The sequence below is a fragment of the Pinus tabuliformis genome, chromosome 8 (genome assembly GCF_031772625.1).
Source record: "Pinus tabuliformis cultivar Carrire ecotype Pingquan chromosome 8, CPIR1, whole genome shotgun sequence".
Lineage (NCBI taxonomy): Eukaryota > Viridiplantae > Streptophyta > Pinopsida > Pinales > Pinaceae > Pinus > Pinus tabuliformis.
This window is the reverse complement of record NC_142294.1, coordinates 107,716,018-107,733,366: the sequence shown is the minus strand read 5'-3', so window position 1 is coordinate 107,733,366 and position 17,349 is coordinate 107,716,018. Positions and strand designations below refer to the sequence as shown.

At 39.6% G+C, this 17,349-nt stretch overlaps 2 protein-coding genes across 2 annotated transcripts in view; both read left to right on the top strand.

The window, feature by feature from the left end:
* LOC149234361 (uncharacterized) overlaps positions 1 to 5,903 on the top strand; it is a 57,854-nt gene extending 51,951 nt beyond the window's left edge. The window contains exons 2-4 of the mRNA XM_089460981.1: positions 3,959 to 4,828; positions 4,943 to 5,084; positions 5,209 to 5,903. Coding sequence (XP_089317107.1) covers positions 3,959 to 4,828; positions 4,943 to 5,084; positions 5,209 to 5,713 — 1,517 coding nt within the window. The 3' untranslated portion in view covers positions 5,714 to 5,903. The remainder of the gene's footprint in view (positions 1 to 3,958; positions 4,829 to 4,942; positions 5,085 to 5,208) is intronic.
* Positions 1 to 17,349, top strand: part of LOC149234360 (D-xylose-proton symporter-like 2) — a 301,095-nt gene that overhangs the window by 186,867 nt on the left and 96,879 nt on the right. The gene's annotated exons all lie outside the window — the stretch shown is intronic.

Sequence of the window (17,349 nt, the reverse complement as noted above, 5' to 3'; positions counted from 1 at the left end):
TTGAAGATGGAAAAAACTCTCCAAAAGAGATTCACAAGGCTCAAAAGGCCCACGGCCTAGATGAGTTTGCAACTCTCTCCCAAGTGCTTATGGCCTCCCTAGAAATCAATCTTTGGATAGCGTGAGGGGGTCCTGCATACACACGAGTAAGTAGTTTTCCAAAGCTTCTCCTCAAACTCCTTGCTGCCCAATGCTCAAGCCTATGGGTTGCAAAACACAAAACCAATTGTCAATGTGAAAAAAAAAACTAAACAAAACAAAACAAAAAAATAAACTTAGAATTTAATCAATGTTGCATGAAGCGGGGACGCGGAAGCGTCATTTTCCAAAAATCTGAAGCGAAGCGTCTGCGGAAGTGTCTGCTATATATATATATATTTGCATTTATACTCAAAGCAAACATCCCAAATACCAAATTAGTTGTAGAAGACAAGAAAACATGCATATTTTTGCATAAATCAAGATGGATATGGCCTCCATGATTCCATTGTAGTTACTAGTATGTACATCAACGGTTCAACCATCTATATTCTAGCAATTACAAACATGCATCAAATTTTTAAGCATATTATAAAACATAAAACATTTAAGCATATTATAAAACATAAAACATAGAGCATATTATGATTTATCTAGCAAGTGAGCAACTGTCAACATTTGTCATGTCCAAAATTCAAATAATAATGTTTACAAAATATGTCACTTGGTCACCGCCAAGACAAAAAAGGTTCAAAATTCAAATTCACAAGCCTACAAGTCTAATGAGTTATCTATGACAAAAGTAGTAAATTGTGAATATATCTACTAATCTCTCCTCCTTCCACCACGAAGAGAACGTGGCGGTGGGCCTCCACGTGGTGGCAGGCCTCCATGTGGTGGCAATGAAGAAGATGGTGCCTGTGGAAGTTGTGGCAGTGGCACTGAAACTGATGAAGAAGAACCCCCTGCTGTTGGTGTTGAACCATGGAACCTAGGAACTAAGGGATCAGATGGGGGTGGGGGTGGCATATCAACACGATCATCATCACCTGGAATCGCTCAAAAAATTCATGCAAAACAAAACACTAGTTAACAAAAAAATTAAAAACATGAATTAGAGAAATGCTTTATAAGGAAAATTCATACCACAATGGACATACCTGGATAAGAGCATCCTCGAATTGCTCTAATCGCAACACTCCATCCTCCAAATTGGGCTCCTCTGGATTCTTGTCCCAAATCAACAGGTCTTTATTAGACTTTGCATCTTCGCAGTAATGGGACAACAATCGCAAGTTGTAATGAACATAAACCAAGCTCTCTGCCTGGTCTAAACTCAACCTGTTCCTTTTAACATTGTGGATGAAAGAATAAGAGCTCCAACACCTCTCTGCAGAAGAAGTGTTTACCACCTGTGATAGCACCCTCAATGCCAAAGTCTATAGAAGTGGAGTAGCCCCTCCATGCATGTTCCACCACTTGAGAAGAAAGTCTCTCGATCTCTAATTACATGCATGCTCCCAAATGGACCAGTGTTAAGCGTATAGTTGCTCAACTGTCTCCGTACCAACGCAACCTCCTCCTCATCAGGGATTAATTTACTCAATGCAGCCATATATTTTTTGTGAACCTCTTGATCTTGGTGTGGTTTTCTCCTGCTTTCCCCCCAGGTGCTGGTGTTGAAAGCTATGATGGATGATAGTATTTAGGTGTCAAAACATATGCTAATGCATGCAATGGAACATTTAGCATTTCCCATCGGTTTTCCACCTCTGCACGAATATAATTGTACAAGTTGATATCTCTAGGCTCAACAATGTCTTTAATCTGCCCCAACATACTATCCATTTGCTCACACACCTCCCCAATTACTAGTCGATCTGAATCTCCAAACTTGATCATGTAATAAATTGGTTTGGTGAATTGCAAAACATATTTAACCTGTGACCAAAAGTAAATGTCAAGAACAATGTCCTGGACTACACTACCACCATCTCTGTCAGTGTTAATTTCATCCCATGATTCAGCACACACCAAATTAGTTAAAGCTTGTCTCACCTTCACTAGCCGCATAAAGGTGAGGTAATAACTGGCAAATCTTGTCTTTGCAAGTTTAAGCAACTGCAACTTGGAAAAAGTGCCATAGAAGTAGTTTACCCTTGTATGCCCTGTGATGAATTTAATGAGTTTCTTCCCTCTCCTGTAAAGCTCAGTAATCCACCCACATTCTTTGTGCTTCACAATATCATGCATCAAAAGGTTCAATGTGTGAACCAGGCAACCAGACCAAAAGATGTGTGGATGAGTATGCTCAATAATTTTTCCTGTTGCCTTACAATTTGCTGCATTATCTGTGATCACTTGAACCACATTATTCGGACCAACATATTTGATTGATTGCAATAGGAGATCTGCAATGTTTTGTGCAGATGCACTGATGGAGGAGGAGTCATGACCAGTGTTGCACACATCGCGATTTAATCGCGATAAAATCGGAAAATCGCGATTTTTTCAAAATGCCGATTCAAATCGCGATTTTTATCCAAAAAATCGGCGGAAATTTTTTTTAACGATTTTTATCGAAAAAATCGCGATTTTTTAAAAAATCGCGATTTTTAAGGAAAAAATCGCGGGAGGCGCGGGCAGCGGGGGTTTTATATGTAAAATCGATTTTTTGTTTATTCATTCAGCAGTCCGCCGCGGAGGAGAAGGAGGAGAAGGAGAAGAAGGGAGGGAGAGGGTTGCCGTCGCTTGTGGGAGCCGATTTTAGGAGGAATCCAAGCCAAGATCGCGAATTTGTCCATAAACCAGGTATGTAGATTAATTTTTTTTTGTTTTGGTTCTCTAAAAACTTTGTTTTTCATTGTTTTTAAAGAATTTTTAGAAATTTTTCATTGATTTGGGATGGGTTATTTGTTATGACTATGAGAACCAATTTTTGATTTTTATTTTCTCATTTTCTTTAAACATTGTTTATTTTTTTTTATTTTTCATTGTTTTTTGGGTTTAGAAATTCAAATTGGGATTTTGGAAATAATTAGCTTGTAATTTTGCAAATGCTAAATTGTAATTTGTATTTACTATTTACTATTATCATTTATGTAATCCTAAATTCCTATTTCCTAATCCTTATTTTTCCATAGGTTTGCAAATTCAAAATTCAAAAACAAACATGCCAAGGAAATTGGATCCTTTCTGGGAATATGGTGACCCTAAAACTCCGAATGATAGACAAAACTTGATTTGCAAGTTGTGTGGAAAGGAAATATTCGGGGGGTGTACAGGTTGAAGTTCCACCTTGCACAAATCCCTGGACGTGATGTGGGGCCCTGTCTAAAGACAAATGCTGAAATTATCCAAAAAGCCATGAGAGCATTGGGAGAATTAGAGCACACTAGAGACGCCAAAGAAGAACTCAAAAGGCAACTAAGAAGGTCAGTTGAAGGAAGTGGGCCAAGTGGCACAGGTTCTACTGCAGCGTCAGTCAATCCGTTTGCTGCATCATCATATTTTGTTCCTCGAACCACACCTGGTTCACAACCAACTATCGGTTCAATGATGAAAAGAACTGAAAAAGAAAAAGCTGACAAGTTGATGACAAAATTTCTCCTCTGGAGTGATATTCCTTTCAGCATTATAAGGAATAATCCATTTTTCCAACCTACTCTTGATGCTGTTGCCAGTGTTGGCCCGGGGTACAAACTCCCTTCTCTTCATGATTTCAGAGGCCGGCTTCTTCAAGATGAAAAGCGTGACTGCACCCAAAGATTGGAGGATTTTAGGGCATCATGGGCACAAACAGGATGCACTGTTATGTCAGATGGTTGGACTGACCAAAAGGGGAGAACCCTTATAAACTTCTTGGTTAGTTGTCCCTTGGGGACTATGTTTATCAAATCTGTTGATGCAACTCATCAAATCAAAGATGCAAAAAATTTATGTGATTTGCTGGATGTGTTTATTTTGGAGGTGGGTGCAGAAAATGTTGTCCAAGTCATAACGGACAACGCTGCAAATTATGTTGCTGCTGGTAGATTGCTTATGGACAGGCATCCTACTTTATTTTGGACACCTTGTGCTGCCCATTGTATTGATTTGATGTTAGAGGACATAGGGAAAATTCCCTTTGTCAAAGAGGCTGTTGACTCATCAAAAACCATCACAAAATTTATTTACAATCACACATCTGTGCTTAGCTTGATGAGAAAATGCACCAACAACAAAGAGTTGGTGCGCCCCGCCATTACACGGTTTCCGACGAGTTTCATATCTCTTCAATCCCTCTTGAATTCTATGTGGGATTTGAAGAGAATGTTTGTTTCAGAGGAGTGGCGTTCTTCGCCAATGAGCCGCAAACCAGAAGGAGAGGCTGTCTGCAGACTTGTTTCATACCAAGAAGACTTCTGGGCGGGAGTGCAGGAGGTGTGCGCTGTCACAGAACCTTTGGTAAAGGTTCTTCGGTTGGTAGATGGTGAGAAGCCCGCAATGGGCTATTTGTATGAAGCCATGGATAGGGCCAAAGAAGCCATTCGGTCCTACTATGATGACAAGGGAGATGATGGGTTCCAGAGACAACTCCTTCTATGGAAGGTCATTGATGAGCGATGGAACAACACACTCCATCGTCCCATTCATGCTGCTGGCCTTTTCCTGAACCCTGCATTTTCTTATGCATGTGGGTTTAATTTTGATGTTGAGGTCGTGGAAGGATTATTAACCTGTGTCCAGAAGATGGTGAAAACTCCAGAAGAACGTATGGAGGTCTCTAGACAAATTGAGCAATATAAGTTGTCAGGTGGCACATTTGGCTTTGAGATGGCTATCAATGATAGGACGGTTAAAATCCCAGGTATTTTTTAGTTTGTAGTATGTACTTTGTAACTTTGTTTCAAATTTCATTGTTTCTTCAAATTCCATTTTTTTCTTATGTTTATTTAAAATTTTCTTTGTAATTTTGTTGTAGACGCATGGTGGAAGATGTATGGTGGCAGAGTACCCCTTTTGCAAAATCTTGCCGTGCGCATCCTCAGCCAAACATGCAGCTCCTCGGGATGTGAGCGCAATTGGAGTGTATTTGAAAAAATACACAACAAGAAGCGCAATAGGTTAACACTTAAACATTTAAAATATTGCAAATTTCCAAATAAATTTTTGAATTCATTAAAGTTTTAAACAATATTTTTTTTATAATATTAATTATTAATTTATTATTTCATGAACTTTGTACAGGTTGGAGTCCCATAGACTTAATGACATGGTCTATGTCTACTACAATCTTCGATTGTGGGTGAAACAACTAGAGAAGACACCTGATACGGAAGCCATCTCATTGGATGGGATTGACACCACTGCTGAATGGAGGGTTGAGACCGAGAGGCCTCTCATGGATCCCACTGAGGATTGGTTAGTGCAGGATGAGGGGGAGGAGGAGGGGGAGGAGGAGGAGGAGGAGGAGGAGCAGGAGCAGGAGCAGGAGCAGGAGGAGGAGGAGTTGGAGGAGCAGGAGGAGGAGGTGACACCGCCTACCCGGGCTACCCGGGCTACCACTACCACCAGTAGAGGACGTGGTCTCCGTCCACCTCAGCCTCTTGTAGCTGCTACTACTAGTTCTTCAGCTTCTAGAGCACGTCAGACTCCACTGCCATTTCCACCACCACAGGCACCAGCTTCTACATCTAGAGGGAAAGAGAAAGCTGTGCCATATTCTCGCAAGAGGGGCAGAGGAAATCAATAGGATTAGACTTTCATTTTATTGTATATGACATTATGACATGATGAGATACATTATCATATTTTTTGTTGATATTTTGAGGCTGAGTTGGACTTGGGACTCAGGACTTACTATTCAGGACATGATTCAATGTTATGTGTGATTTTAGCGCTAGAAATGATATTGAACATCTTATATATTAGTTTTTTTATCATATTTATGTGTCAATGTATTTATTTTATGTTGTAGATGGTTTAGATATTAAAAAAATTGAAAAAAAATGAAAAAAAATGAATATTTTTGTGCCAAACGATTTTTTCCGATTTTTTCCCGATTTTTTCCCGATTTTAACGATTTTTCCGATTTTTTCCCGGCGCCGATTAAATCCCGATCGCGATGTGTGCAACATTGGTCATGACATGTAATAAATACTACACCACTAGAAGAAACGCCAAGAACATTTATCAAATGTTGGTTTCTAATATTTGTCCACCCATCTGATACAATGGATACCCCAGAATCTATCCACTCATTTGTAAAACGTGTCAAAGCTCTTTGAACCTTAGCTTTTTCTCTTTCTAATAACACTGTTCTAGCTTTCTCATAGTTGGGGGCCTTGTATCCTTTTGGGGCTTCATTGATGGCCTTTACCATTTCATGCCAATAGGGAGAGCAAAGCACATTGAATGGTACACCACAAGCACAAAGAAAATAGACTATCTTTCCATCCACATCATCCCTCCTAGCAACATTAAGGAAATCCCCTATTGTTCTTCTGCCTCCAGAGCTTGCAGAAGTACCATGAGGAGATGAGCTACCAAATTTAGAGGTTGCACTTGATTCAAAATGAGTTTTTTGTTTCTTGTTTTTTTGTTGTGAAGCCTCCTCTATTTGGATGTATTTTCTTCTTTGTTCAGATGAAATGTTTGGGCAAATTTGTATCCACACAGGACCCTTTTTATCATCACTATCCAGCACCCCACAAAGATGCCTCCTCACACGGGTATATGAACCACTATATGGTTTTCCTCCATGACAACCATGAGGGCACACAAATTTGTAGCTTCCACCACCCTTTTCCCCATCACTTTTGGTCACATAGTTCCACAAGGGTGTTAATGCACCTTTCCCCTCTAGTGTTTCAGTTTCCCCTTCAAGTTCAACATCATCCCCTTCCTCTTCGAACCCTTCCTCCTCATCATACATTGGGTTACTCATATTGGGACCGTTGTCCTCTTGTGCTTCTTCCCTTCTATTCCTACTCCCCCTTGCCATCATTAAAACCGAGAGTTGAATGATACATAGAAGCCAAAATAACACCATCTTGGAATATGGATATACGTGGTGGACAACCTGCAAGTAAAGGAGCAAGTAGAAACAATGGGAAAGAGTAGGAGAGGGAGGAAAAAAATACAAAAAAAAAAGTCACAAAAATAAGAGAGTTTGGGGTTTGAACTTACCTCTTTAGCTCTTGTAGATGAAGTCCTCCAACCTCTTGCTCCAAGCTACTCCTTCTCCTAGCGCCTCCTCTTTCATTCCTCCAAGCTCTCCTCTCTTCTCCTCTCCTCCTCCCCTCTCCTCTTTTCTTTTCTCCAACTCTCATAAACTCAAAGTGAGCAAATGAGGAATGAATGGGGGCTTTATTCCCTTCATTCCTCACCCTAACCTCACCCTAACCCAAAGTGGACCCACCCCCAATATGCAAACTCACCTAAAATAAAATAAAAAAATCAAATTTCTAAACAGTGCGGGACTTTTCCGAAATCATGTACAGAAGTGTACGGGAAGCGTACGATTCGCCCTCCAAAGCGCTGCGCTTCAGAGGGCTGAAGCGTCATACGAAGAGCGCTTCGGAGGGACGTTTCCGGAATTTCCAGGAAGCGTCCAAAACAGGCAGAACCGCGCTTCCGAATTTTGGAGTCGCGCTTCCGGGGACGCTTCCTGTACGAATCCGTACGGGATGCCTTTAGGCCTTAGATACGGGGGGACGTTTCCTGCAACATTGAATTTAATATACAAAGTACTAACTCAAGTAATGGGAGTGAACCTCCATACTTGCCTAGCTTCGGAAATGACTCTTCAATAAGAGATATAACTTTGAAAGAACTAGAATCAAAGAAGTATTTTGAATTTAAATGGATGATCAAATAGCTATAGAGTAAGAAAATTCTCTTTTTCTTTTTGTTGGATGGAAAAATTGGAGTAAAAAAATGGCTTGAGTCTTGGATCTTTGTGATTCTAGGAGTGAGTTGATCTAATTGAGATTTCTCCCACTTCTAGATGGATTCTTGCACACAATACAAAAGGTCTTTCCTACACACTTGAACACATATTAGAGTAATATAATGAATAAGATAAATCATCTCCTAAAATGAATTGGCAAGCTTATCCCTAGAATACTACTCTAAATTAATGATATGTGCAAGATAGCTTGCACACATCAATCCCAGCAAGATGGAATGTATAAACTAATATCAATTCAATATGCAAAAGAAATTAAACACAATAGCAGTAGCATGAAAGGACATCACCTCATAACGCCAAGAGAACACCAACCAAATAGCCTCAAGTCTTCATTGTATTAAGAAAGTATGCAAGTACAAAATGGCAAAGTTTACTCAAGCCCAATAGCTCATTACATGATACAAAATGAGAGCATATAGGCTCATTATATAGAGAGTTGGGAGCAAATCCCAAGGAAGAATGCATGTGAGAACTGAACTTGGAGCAAATCCCAGGGAAAGATAAGTCATGTTCAATGTGGAGAAGATAGAGACATCAGAGCAAAATCGAATTCCATATGTGCACATCAGAGGAAATCGAATTCCATATATGGCATAGTAAACTCATCCATGAGTGAATCCAAGTACTGTGATAACTCTAGTCAACAAATGCAAACTCGAACTAAGTGATGCCACATATGTAGATGATCCCCAAATAGCTCTGCGTAGGTCCCCAGGAACTGCGTGATTCCTCCATGTGCAACTCGTAGTTTGGCCAAGTGAAACTCGTAATCCTCAAGAGTGGAGTGTTAAGAGTAGAAAAACCTGAGATAACTGTGAGAGGAGGCCCCACCTAATCTTCAATCCAAATATACCATAGAATATTCCTTCAGTGCTTGAGCTCCTCTAATAAATTCGATTTTCCACATGTGCAACTGTTGCTTTGTTTCTGGGCAATTCGATCTTATGAAATAATTGTGTATTTATGATGCAGTGTGCTCAGTCGTCTTCCACATGTCCGTTGACTCAACTCTTTGACTTAGAATTATTTCCAAGTCATTTCCACGTCATTTTGTCACATGGAATAATTTATTTCTCTCTATTTTGTTTAATTCTAGTCTAATTAAATGCCACAATTTCCACTAAACTTAGGAAATGTGGGTTTTGAGGGTCCAAAACACATTATTAACCCCTCAAAGTGTGTCATAGTAGAAAGTTGAAAGTAAGAGGTGTAATTTTGATTACTCATACCCCATACAACTTCTCTAGACTACACTTATTACAATTTAAATACAATTTCATTTGCAATTTTTAACCTGGGGGGAATCTAAAAAATTAAAAGATGACTACCTAGACCTAACAAAATTCCACGAAATTTTTTGTGTGATTTAGTATGGTAATATACATTGACTCTAGACACTAAGATGTGTTAGGGTCTCAACCTTCAAACTGTCACCCCAGCTTTGGGGTAAAAAGTGAGTAAAAAACCCAGAAAATTATCCACCTCTAAAAGAGAAGGAATAATTAAACAGATAAAAAAACACTCCAAGGTGTACTCATTTGTTGATCGAGTCCCAAGATCCTAGGCCTATTACAGACTCAAAACCCATCATTACTAGTATCATTTATTACAATTCCCCACGGGTTGTGGAATCTGGGTACAAGAAAGATGATGAGAAGATAGAATTAGAGTTTAAAAACTTCGTTGACTGATGAGATCTGATGGTACAAATGTCCTCTAGAGCATCCCTAGGCAGGAGTCTTTCATTTAATCATCAGGTGTCATCCCAGTGATCAACAATACTCTTTAGAGGAAATTGTTTCTCCTATTTATAGATATTGGAGGGTTAACATATCCTTTGATTTTAGGAAAAATTTGAAGTCAGCCTAGATTTTGAGGTTGATTAAACTTCAAAAATTTAAAACTTTATACTTCGATCATTCTTAAGTTTAACCCTTTAATTTCAATAATGTTTCTTTTTAATTAATTTCAATAATTTCAATAATAATTTTAATTTTAATTTTAATTAAATTTCTTCATTTGATTTTTCTTGACCCTTGACCATGGTGTTGGAGTTTTTGTCCATTGACTGGGGTCTTTGAATTCAAACGCGAATATCTCTCAAACCACGAGGCCTCTCGGGGTGTGCTTCATACCACTGGAATCGGCTTGGCAAGGAGAATCCATTGACGAGGATCTTTGAAACAAATTCATTGATTAGTTTATTCAAAAAATCTTAACAAGTTTTGGATACGTCCTTAGTTCGGAGAACCCAAACCCTAGAACTAGGGTTTTGAACCATCCAACAGGGGAGCCTTCAACTTGATGTAATCCAAGCAATTCTAAGAAACGTTCATTGTTCATTTGACATCAATGCCTAGTGTTTCAGTCAAGGTCAAACCCCTGGGGTTGACATCAATGACAACACCATCCAACATCTGTCGGATTTTGATGAAAACTAACTATAAAAAATGTCGTGAAAAAGTTCATCTCGTCTATAAGTTAGACTACACCCAAAAATTTTCCCAGAAAAAAATTCGGTCAACTTTGCCTAGGAACTTGGTCTCTTCCTCAAATTGCTTCCCACGTGTGAAGAAGAGAGAATGAATGTGTGATAATCTACCCTGAAATGAGAAAATCAAGTGCCTTTTTGTAGAAGACTTGGGGCTCCCTTGTGCGGGGCTGACTTGATCATTTTGGAGGCAATTTTAAGTTTAATTTTCCCTCCTTTCGATTTCCGTCTCAAACCTTATTTTGGGCCAATTTAAATTCAAATATAAATATAATTTTTTTTCCTCTTAAATTTCTTTTTGGTGGGCTAATATGTGTAGCTGGGGAATACCTCTTACAGCTACTTGAAATTCAACACTGTCATCAGAATGTTGACCTTCTTCAACCTCAAACAACAAACAAAAAAATTCAGGCGCCCTTCTTCTTGATGGTCTGAGGTTCCCTGCCTTAAACTAGGGCTACAAAACTCGGACCAGGGCTTTTTAATCTCAAACAAAATTTGTGTGATTAGTCTCTTGAAATGAGAAGGGCTAATGCAAGCAAGCCCTAGTAGAATAACTTGAAACAAGCTTTCTCAAACTTGGTTTCTTCAGGGCTTCTCTTTTAGCTAGGCTTTGATACCATGTTGACTTTTCAAGGGGAATCTGATCTTCTATTATGATAATTACTTTCCAATGATTTCTTAAGCCAAGTTCACTTTTATGTCACATTCATCATTAAGAAATTATACATAGAAAATCTCAACAATAATGCAATAATAACAATAGGATCATAAAGAGACAACCAAACACAAGAGACACAAATTTTCACCTAGGAAACCCAAACTCGGGAGCAAAGCCTGCAATCATTTCTAGGAGAAATAGTTTAGTTCATCAAAAGTACAATCTGATTTTTCCAAGTCAAATTTGGTCAAACTAGACCATCAATCTACAATTCAAACTTGGTCAAACTGACCTAATTTCGGTCTTCTGCAATTTGGTCAACTCAGAGTCAAATAGGCCGAATTTCAGCTTCCTGCAATTAGTTCAGGAATTTCGCCAACCTTAGAAAGCCTCAAAATATTTTGATCAAAGCAATTCAAACAAATCTTCAAAAGCTTGACTAAACCTCAGAAGATGTAATATTCGACTAGAGAAAAAATACAATAAATATTAAAAGTATGAATTAGCTACAACAAGAAATAAGGCATACAAATCTGAAATGCACAATGAAAATTAAAATAAAAACTCCATTGGATAGAAAAAAGTGAATTAAGCCGTTTTATTATAATTCCATTGAAAATTTGGGTACAAAATAAGATGTAGTGTGTGCACCTGGGCTTGCTACAAGCAACCAATACCCAAGTGAAACTCTAGTGAATTTCTCCTTCGGAAGTGACCAACGCTGGCTATGCGTTCTGCCATGGAAATTTTGCAACCGCTACTAGAGGCAATCTGTGATTTGAAGCCTCAAAACACCTCCAAATATTCAGAGAAATTAGAGCTGAGCTCCTCAACACTAGGCCAACAAAACCCATAAATGTTTTGGGCTAATTTTGATCTCCCGAAACTACCCAAAATGGTGCATTCTCCTCCAACTACTGGCCCAACACCCAGTTCAAAATTCACTACTAAATCTTTGTTCCAAAACTCCTCTTACTAGCTGGAAATTTATATAACACTTCTTCCAGAAAGAGAGTGAGACTCCAACCCTCAAGTCCCTCTAGCTCCAAGTAATTCCTCAGCTGCAAATTGTGCCTAGAAAATGTCTACGTAGACTCTAGGTGGACAAATTCGGTTCTCTCTATAGCCAAGAACTCCAGCCCTGAAAATTGCTCCAAAACATCACCCTTACACAAGGAAAATTCCTGCAAAATCTTGAGGAGAAATTTCCCGAGAATCTCCTACCCCAAGCACCACGAACTCCTTCTCTTGCATCCTCCAGAAACTCGTAGAGGTTGAACCTATAATAAGATATGCTCCCAACAGCTAAGATTATGCTCTCCAATCAACTCAAAAATCTCCCTTCAGGTGACACTCTAAGTTCACCGAAAGAGAGTTGGGATTTTCTCCTTGGAAATCCCTATGTTGAACAACACCAGTTAACTTGGCTAAACAGCGCAAGCACACTCTTAAATGTGAAATGCACGAGTCAAGAACCCCAAAAATGAGTTTGCTCCTCCTATAAATCAATTTTGCACGACTCGTACTCGTATAAGACTCATCTGGATATTGACTCGTCGACTCGTATAAGACTCGAGAACGACCCATATAAAATTCATATAAGACTCGTCAAAAAAAAAAACTTAAAATATGGTAAATTTTAAGTACAAAAAGGAAACTGATGACAATTCCAATTCTTATAAGTTATAAAAACCACAATATATGCAATAATTCATAACATCATCTCATATCTATAAAAGTACAACATAACATATTCGATTTTTGTAAGCAAAACATTTAGATACTGAATAAGAAAAGGAATCATGATTCCATAATTAAAATCAAAATTGTCAGCGAGTTCAAAATTCAAATGCATATGTCATAAATGATAAATGATTGTCTCATAACAATCTTGAGTTTCATCACTCATGGACGACCACGCCTACAATAAGCCCTCGTGGAGCTAATGCTAACATTGGAAGGCTGAAGCAACTGTGAGGCAGGCGTATTTACTATTTGTGTGAAAATTCTATCACTGCAACCACTGATTTACTTTACTTATTTTCCAATAAATTATTTATGAAATTCCTTCAATAAAAATTAAAATAAATTTTGTTGTAGATATCACACCATAACACAGAAATAAACACTTTCACAAGAATCAACACATCAACACAGATATTTTGGACAACAGTCCCCGGAAAAACCCAATGTGGGAAAACCGGTGCAGCAAGGGAGGATTTTATTATTCAACAATTCTTCAGTACAACAGGGTGCCGAACTGGCTTAGCCAACAGAGAGAAAAATTATCCATCACTTCTCCCAATCTCAGCGTCAGCCTGGCTGACCTCTGCATAGCTCCCAAACACTCTGCATTAGCCCCTGCCTCTCTGCGTCAACGCTGGGCCTCTCTGCGTCACCCACACAGGCCCTCCAGTTATTGCACAGTCTGCTGTTGCCTCTGCATCTGCCTCTCCAACCTCTGTGCTGGTCTTCTGGTGCTGCTCCCAACTCTCTGTTCCGTACTTGCTGCCTCCTGCTGCTCTCTGACCACTAGTTCGAATTTCTCAGCTAACCACGCTCCAAAAATGGAACTGACTGGTTTCCCTCAGTGTGTTCTCCAACTAACCCTCAAACCTCTTCTTATATTTTTCTCGTTGGTCCATCAACGGCCGAGATTAAATCTCTAATCAACGACTAAGATTAGATTTGGCTTGATCCATGACTTTTGGACCCTTCTAACCCAATTTTATATTAATACCCATTAATATTTTATTTTTCCTAAGTTTAGATTTAGGAACTCCATTAAAAATATTAATTACTTTAATATCTCCCAAACCAGGGAGGATCTGCCCAAACCATTTCTGGTTCTTGGAGATCTCATGTGCTTTAGCCTCTCCACCAATTTTCATGGCTAGAGCACATCCGATGCTACCCCAAATCAACACTCTCTCTTAGCGAGGACTATGCTCTAGTAATACTCCTCACTAAGTATCACCTTGATCATCCAGCATCAGTCCCTGTGTTGATGCTAGGCCTCCTTGCCCAACATCCTTTGCACTGCTGCATCCTGTACTGTTGCCCATGGTCTTGCCACTGCCACTGCCACTGTTGCATCTATACAGCAGCTCCCTCTACATCTATGTTGTTGCTGGTCCTTTCTTCCAACACTACATCTGCACTGCAACTCCCTATACCACATTGCACTATGCTACTGCTCACTGCTATCGCACTGCAACATCACCCCCATTTATGCTACTGAAATGGATTCTTTATCATCCCCATATTTTCCCTGAAATAATCAAACTTTGTTCTTCCAAGGGCCTTGGTGAGGATGTCTGCCACCTGTTCTCCTGTAGGAGTGTAGCTCAACTGTACAGCTCCTCGTTAGACACAGTCTCTGACAAAGTGACATCAAATATCAATATGCTTTGACTGATCATGAAACACTGGATTCTCAGAGAGCTTAATGCAACTCTGATTATCGCACATGATCCTAGTCGCCTCCATATTCCTTCTGAATAGGTTCACAAGCAGTTTTATGAGCCATATGGCCTCACATGAAGTTGTGCTTGCCGCCATATATTCTGCCTCAAATGAACTCAGAGCCACAGACTTATGTTTCCTACTGCACTGGAGCTCTTTTTTGATCCAAAGTTGAAACAGTACCCAAAGGTACTTTTCCGATCCATTGAACTTCCTGCCCAATCAACATCAGTAAATCCACTCAATCTGATATCCTTACTCTTGGTGTACAAGAGTCCATAATCGACTGTTCCCTGTAAATACCTGAGAACATGTTTGGCTGCTACCCAGTGCGCCCTCTTCAGTTCCACCATGAACTGACTGAGGGTGTTGACAACGTAGCAAATGTCTGGCCTGGTATTGACCAGATACATCAGGGACCCTATGAGCTGCCTGTATAAGGTGGGATCAACATCCTTGTCTTCTGATGCATCAATCTTCTTCCAGTTGGTGATCATTGGAGTAGCCATGGGTCTACAGTCCTCCATCCTGAATCTCTTCAAGATTTCTGTAGCATATCTCCCTTGCCCAAGGAAGATCTCTCCCTTTTGCTGCCAAACTTCCAACCCTAGGAAATAATGCATTCATCCCAAATCCTTCATATCGAATTTTGTGGCTAGATTCTTCTTGCAGTCCCCAATGAGCCTGGATGATCCTGTCAGAAAGAGATCATCCACATACAATACTAAGATTAGTGGCTCATTCTCTACAACCAGATAGTAGAGATTTAGATCTGCATCACTCTTGACAAATCCCATCTTCTGCAAGTAGCCATCGATTCGACCATACCATGCTCTAGGTGTCTATTTCAGCCCATACAAGGCTTTCTTCAACTTGCATACATGAGACTTCTTCTCATGTGTCTCGAAGCCCTCCGGTTGTTCAATGTATACCCCTTCTTATATCACCCCGTTCAGAAATATCATTTTGACATCCATTTGATGAATCTCCCACCCCATCTGTGTTGCAAGAGATATCACGGTTCTAATAGATGTATACCTGGCTACCGGGGTGAAGGTCTCTTCATAGTCAATTCTTTCCTTCTAAGCATAACCCTTAGCCACAAACCTGGCTTTATATTTCTCTACACTGTTGTCTACAGCGTATTTGATCTTGTAGATCCATCTCGAACCTACCAATAATCTGTCTTGAGGCCTTGGCACTACCTCCCAGACATCATTCACCATTATGGAGTTGTAATCCTCTACCATCGCATCCAGCCAAACTTGATGTTAAGCTGCCTCCTGGAAACTGGCAGGCTCCCCATCCTAAGCTATTAATGCTTGATATCTATGTGGTTGTTTTTGCTCCCTCTTATTGTTTCTTGGCACACTGATAAAGTCCTCTACATCTCGCAGAATCTAACAAAGTTCCCTGCTAGTTCTTCCTCTGCCAACAGGTGCTTCTGTTAACCCCTCCTCATCCTGTGAATCTTATTGACCTAAGGAAGAATTCTTTACTTCCGTTGGTTGAAGAGGTTTAACCAACAGCTCCTCTTTTGACTGCTCCTCAAAAGGCATTGTTGTCGCGCAAAATGACACGACAACGCTCAGACCGGGGGCTGTCACTCTGATCCCCGGTCTCTCCGTTTAAGCCTGTCTCCTACGGCTAAGGGGGGTAGACCCTGAGGAAAGATGAAGGCCAACCGCCAAACAGTTGGGCCAGGAGACGAGATGCACTAAAATGGTTCGATGAATTGAGCAGACCAGTGCCTTAAAAGATCCAAATGATTGCTAGCTAGATGATATGAGAACATGAACCATGGACAGCAATCATCAGAGAAAAGAGAGCAATGCTTTAAATATTCAATAAAAACACAACGCTCTTCAAATAATGATATCCAGCAAACTAAGAGAGATAAATTGCTTTGAATAACAGAGAAACCAGATATTAATTTCGTGCTCAGATCTCAGCGTGAAAGGTACAGCACAAAATGAAAAGACTGAAACTGGCAAACAAATTTTCCACAAAATTTTTATTTTTATTTTTTTTAAATTTTTTTTTTTTTTTTTTTAAAAAAGAAAATTTCTTCTAAGACTGAAAATAAAACTAAGCCTAAGATTTAATATATGAACCAAAATAAATAAACAAAATGAAATTTATATGCATCCTATATACCAAAATCGCATTTTTTTTTTTTTTTTTTGTATGTAATAAAATGAAAATATGTAAAAAAAATTAAATCTAAATACGTAACAAACAAAACCTAAATGAAACCTACGATGAACCTATGCCTAAAGATCAAAACGCATAGAATATATTTTTAGGTTTTTTTTTTTTGTTTGAGGATTTATAAACGTGAAACGTAAATGACGGGTGAGCTATGGCAGACGGCGGAGGGGGTGAAAGGATGCGACGGCGGGGGTGCTTGCAGGTGAACGGGACAGAGCTCCGATAGGCACGGGGCCGCAGGCCAAAACTCAAAGGGAAGACGCAGATGGATACGCCAAATACTGAGAGACTTCGACCTGGGGACGCGAAAAATCAATGAGGAAACAAATACGAAATTACCAAAGCGATGCCACTGCATTCAGATTTCCAGTTTTTCGATGGCGGGGGCTTGGAAAGGCCTACGGGTCGATTTCTTTTTGAAACGATGGCTGGAACGGGAGCTCACCTGAAAGATTTTGATATGCCTCCAAAATGGGAACGAAACAATTAATTTGATGCAGCCGCAGGTCAAACCAGGACGATGCAGCCACAGGAGCAACACATGGGAAGTTTTTTTATTGGTTTTGATGACGATTAGAACAGAGGTAT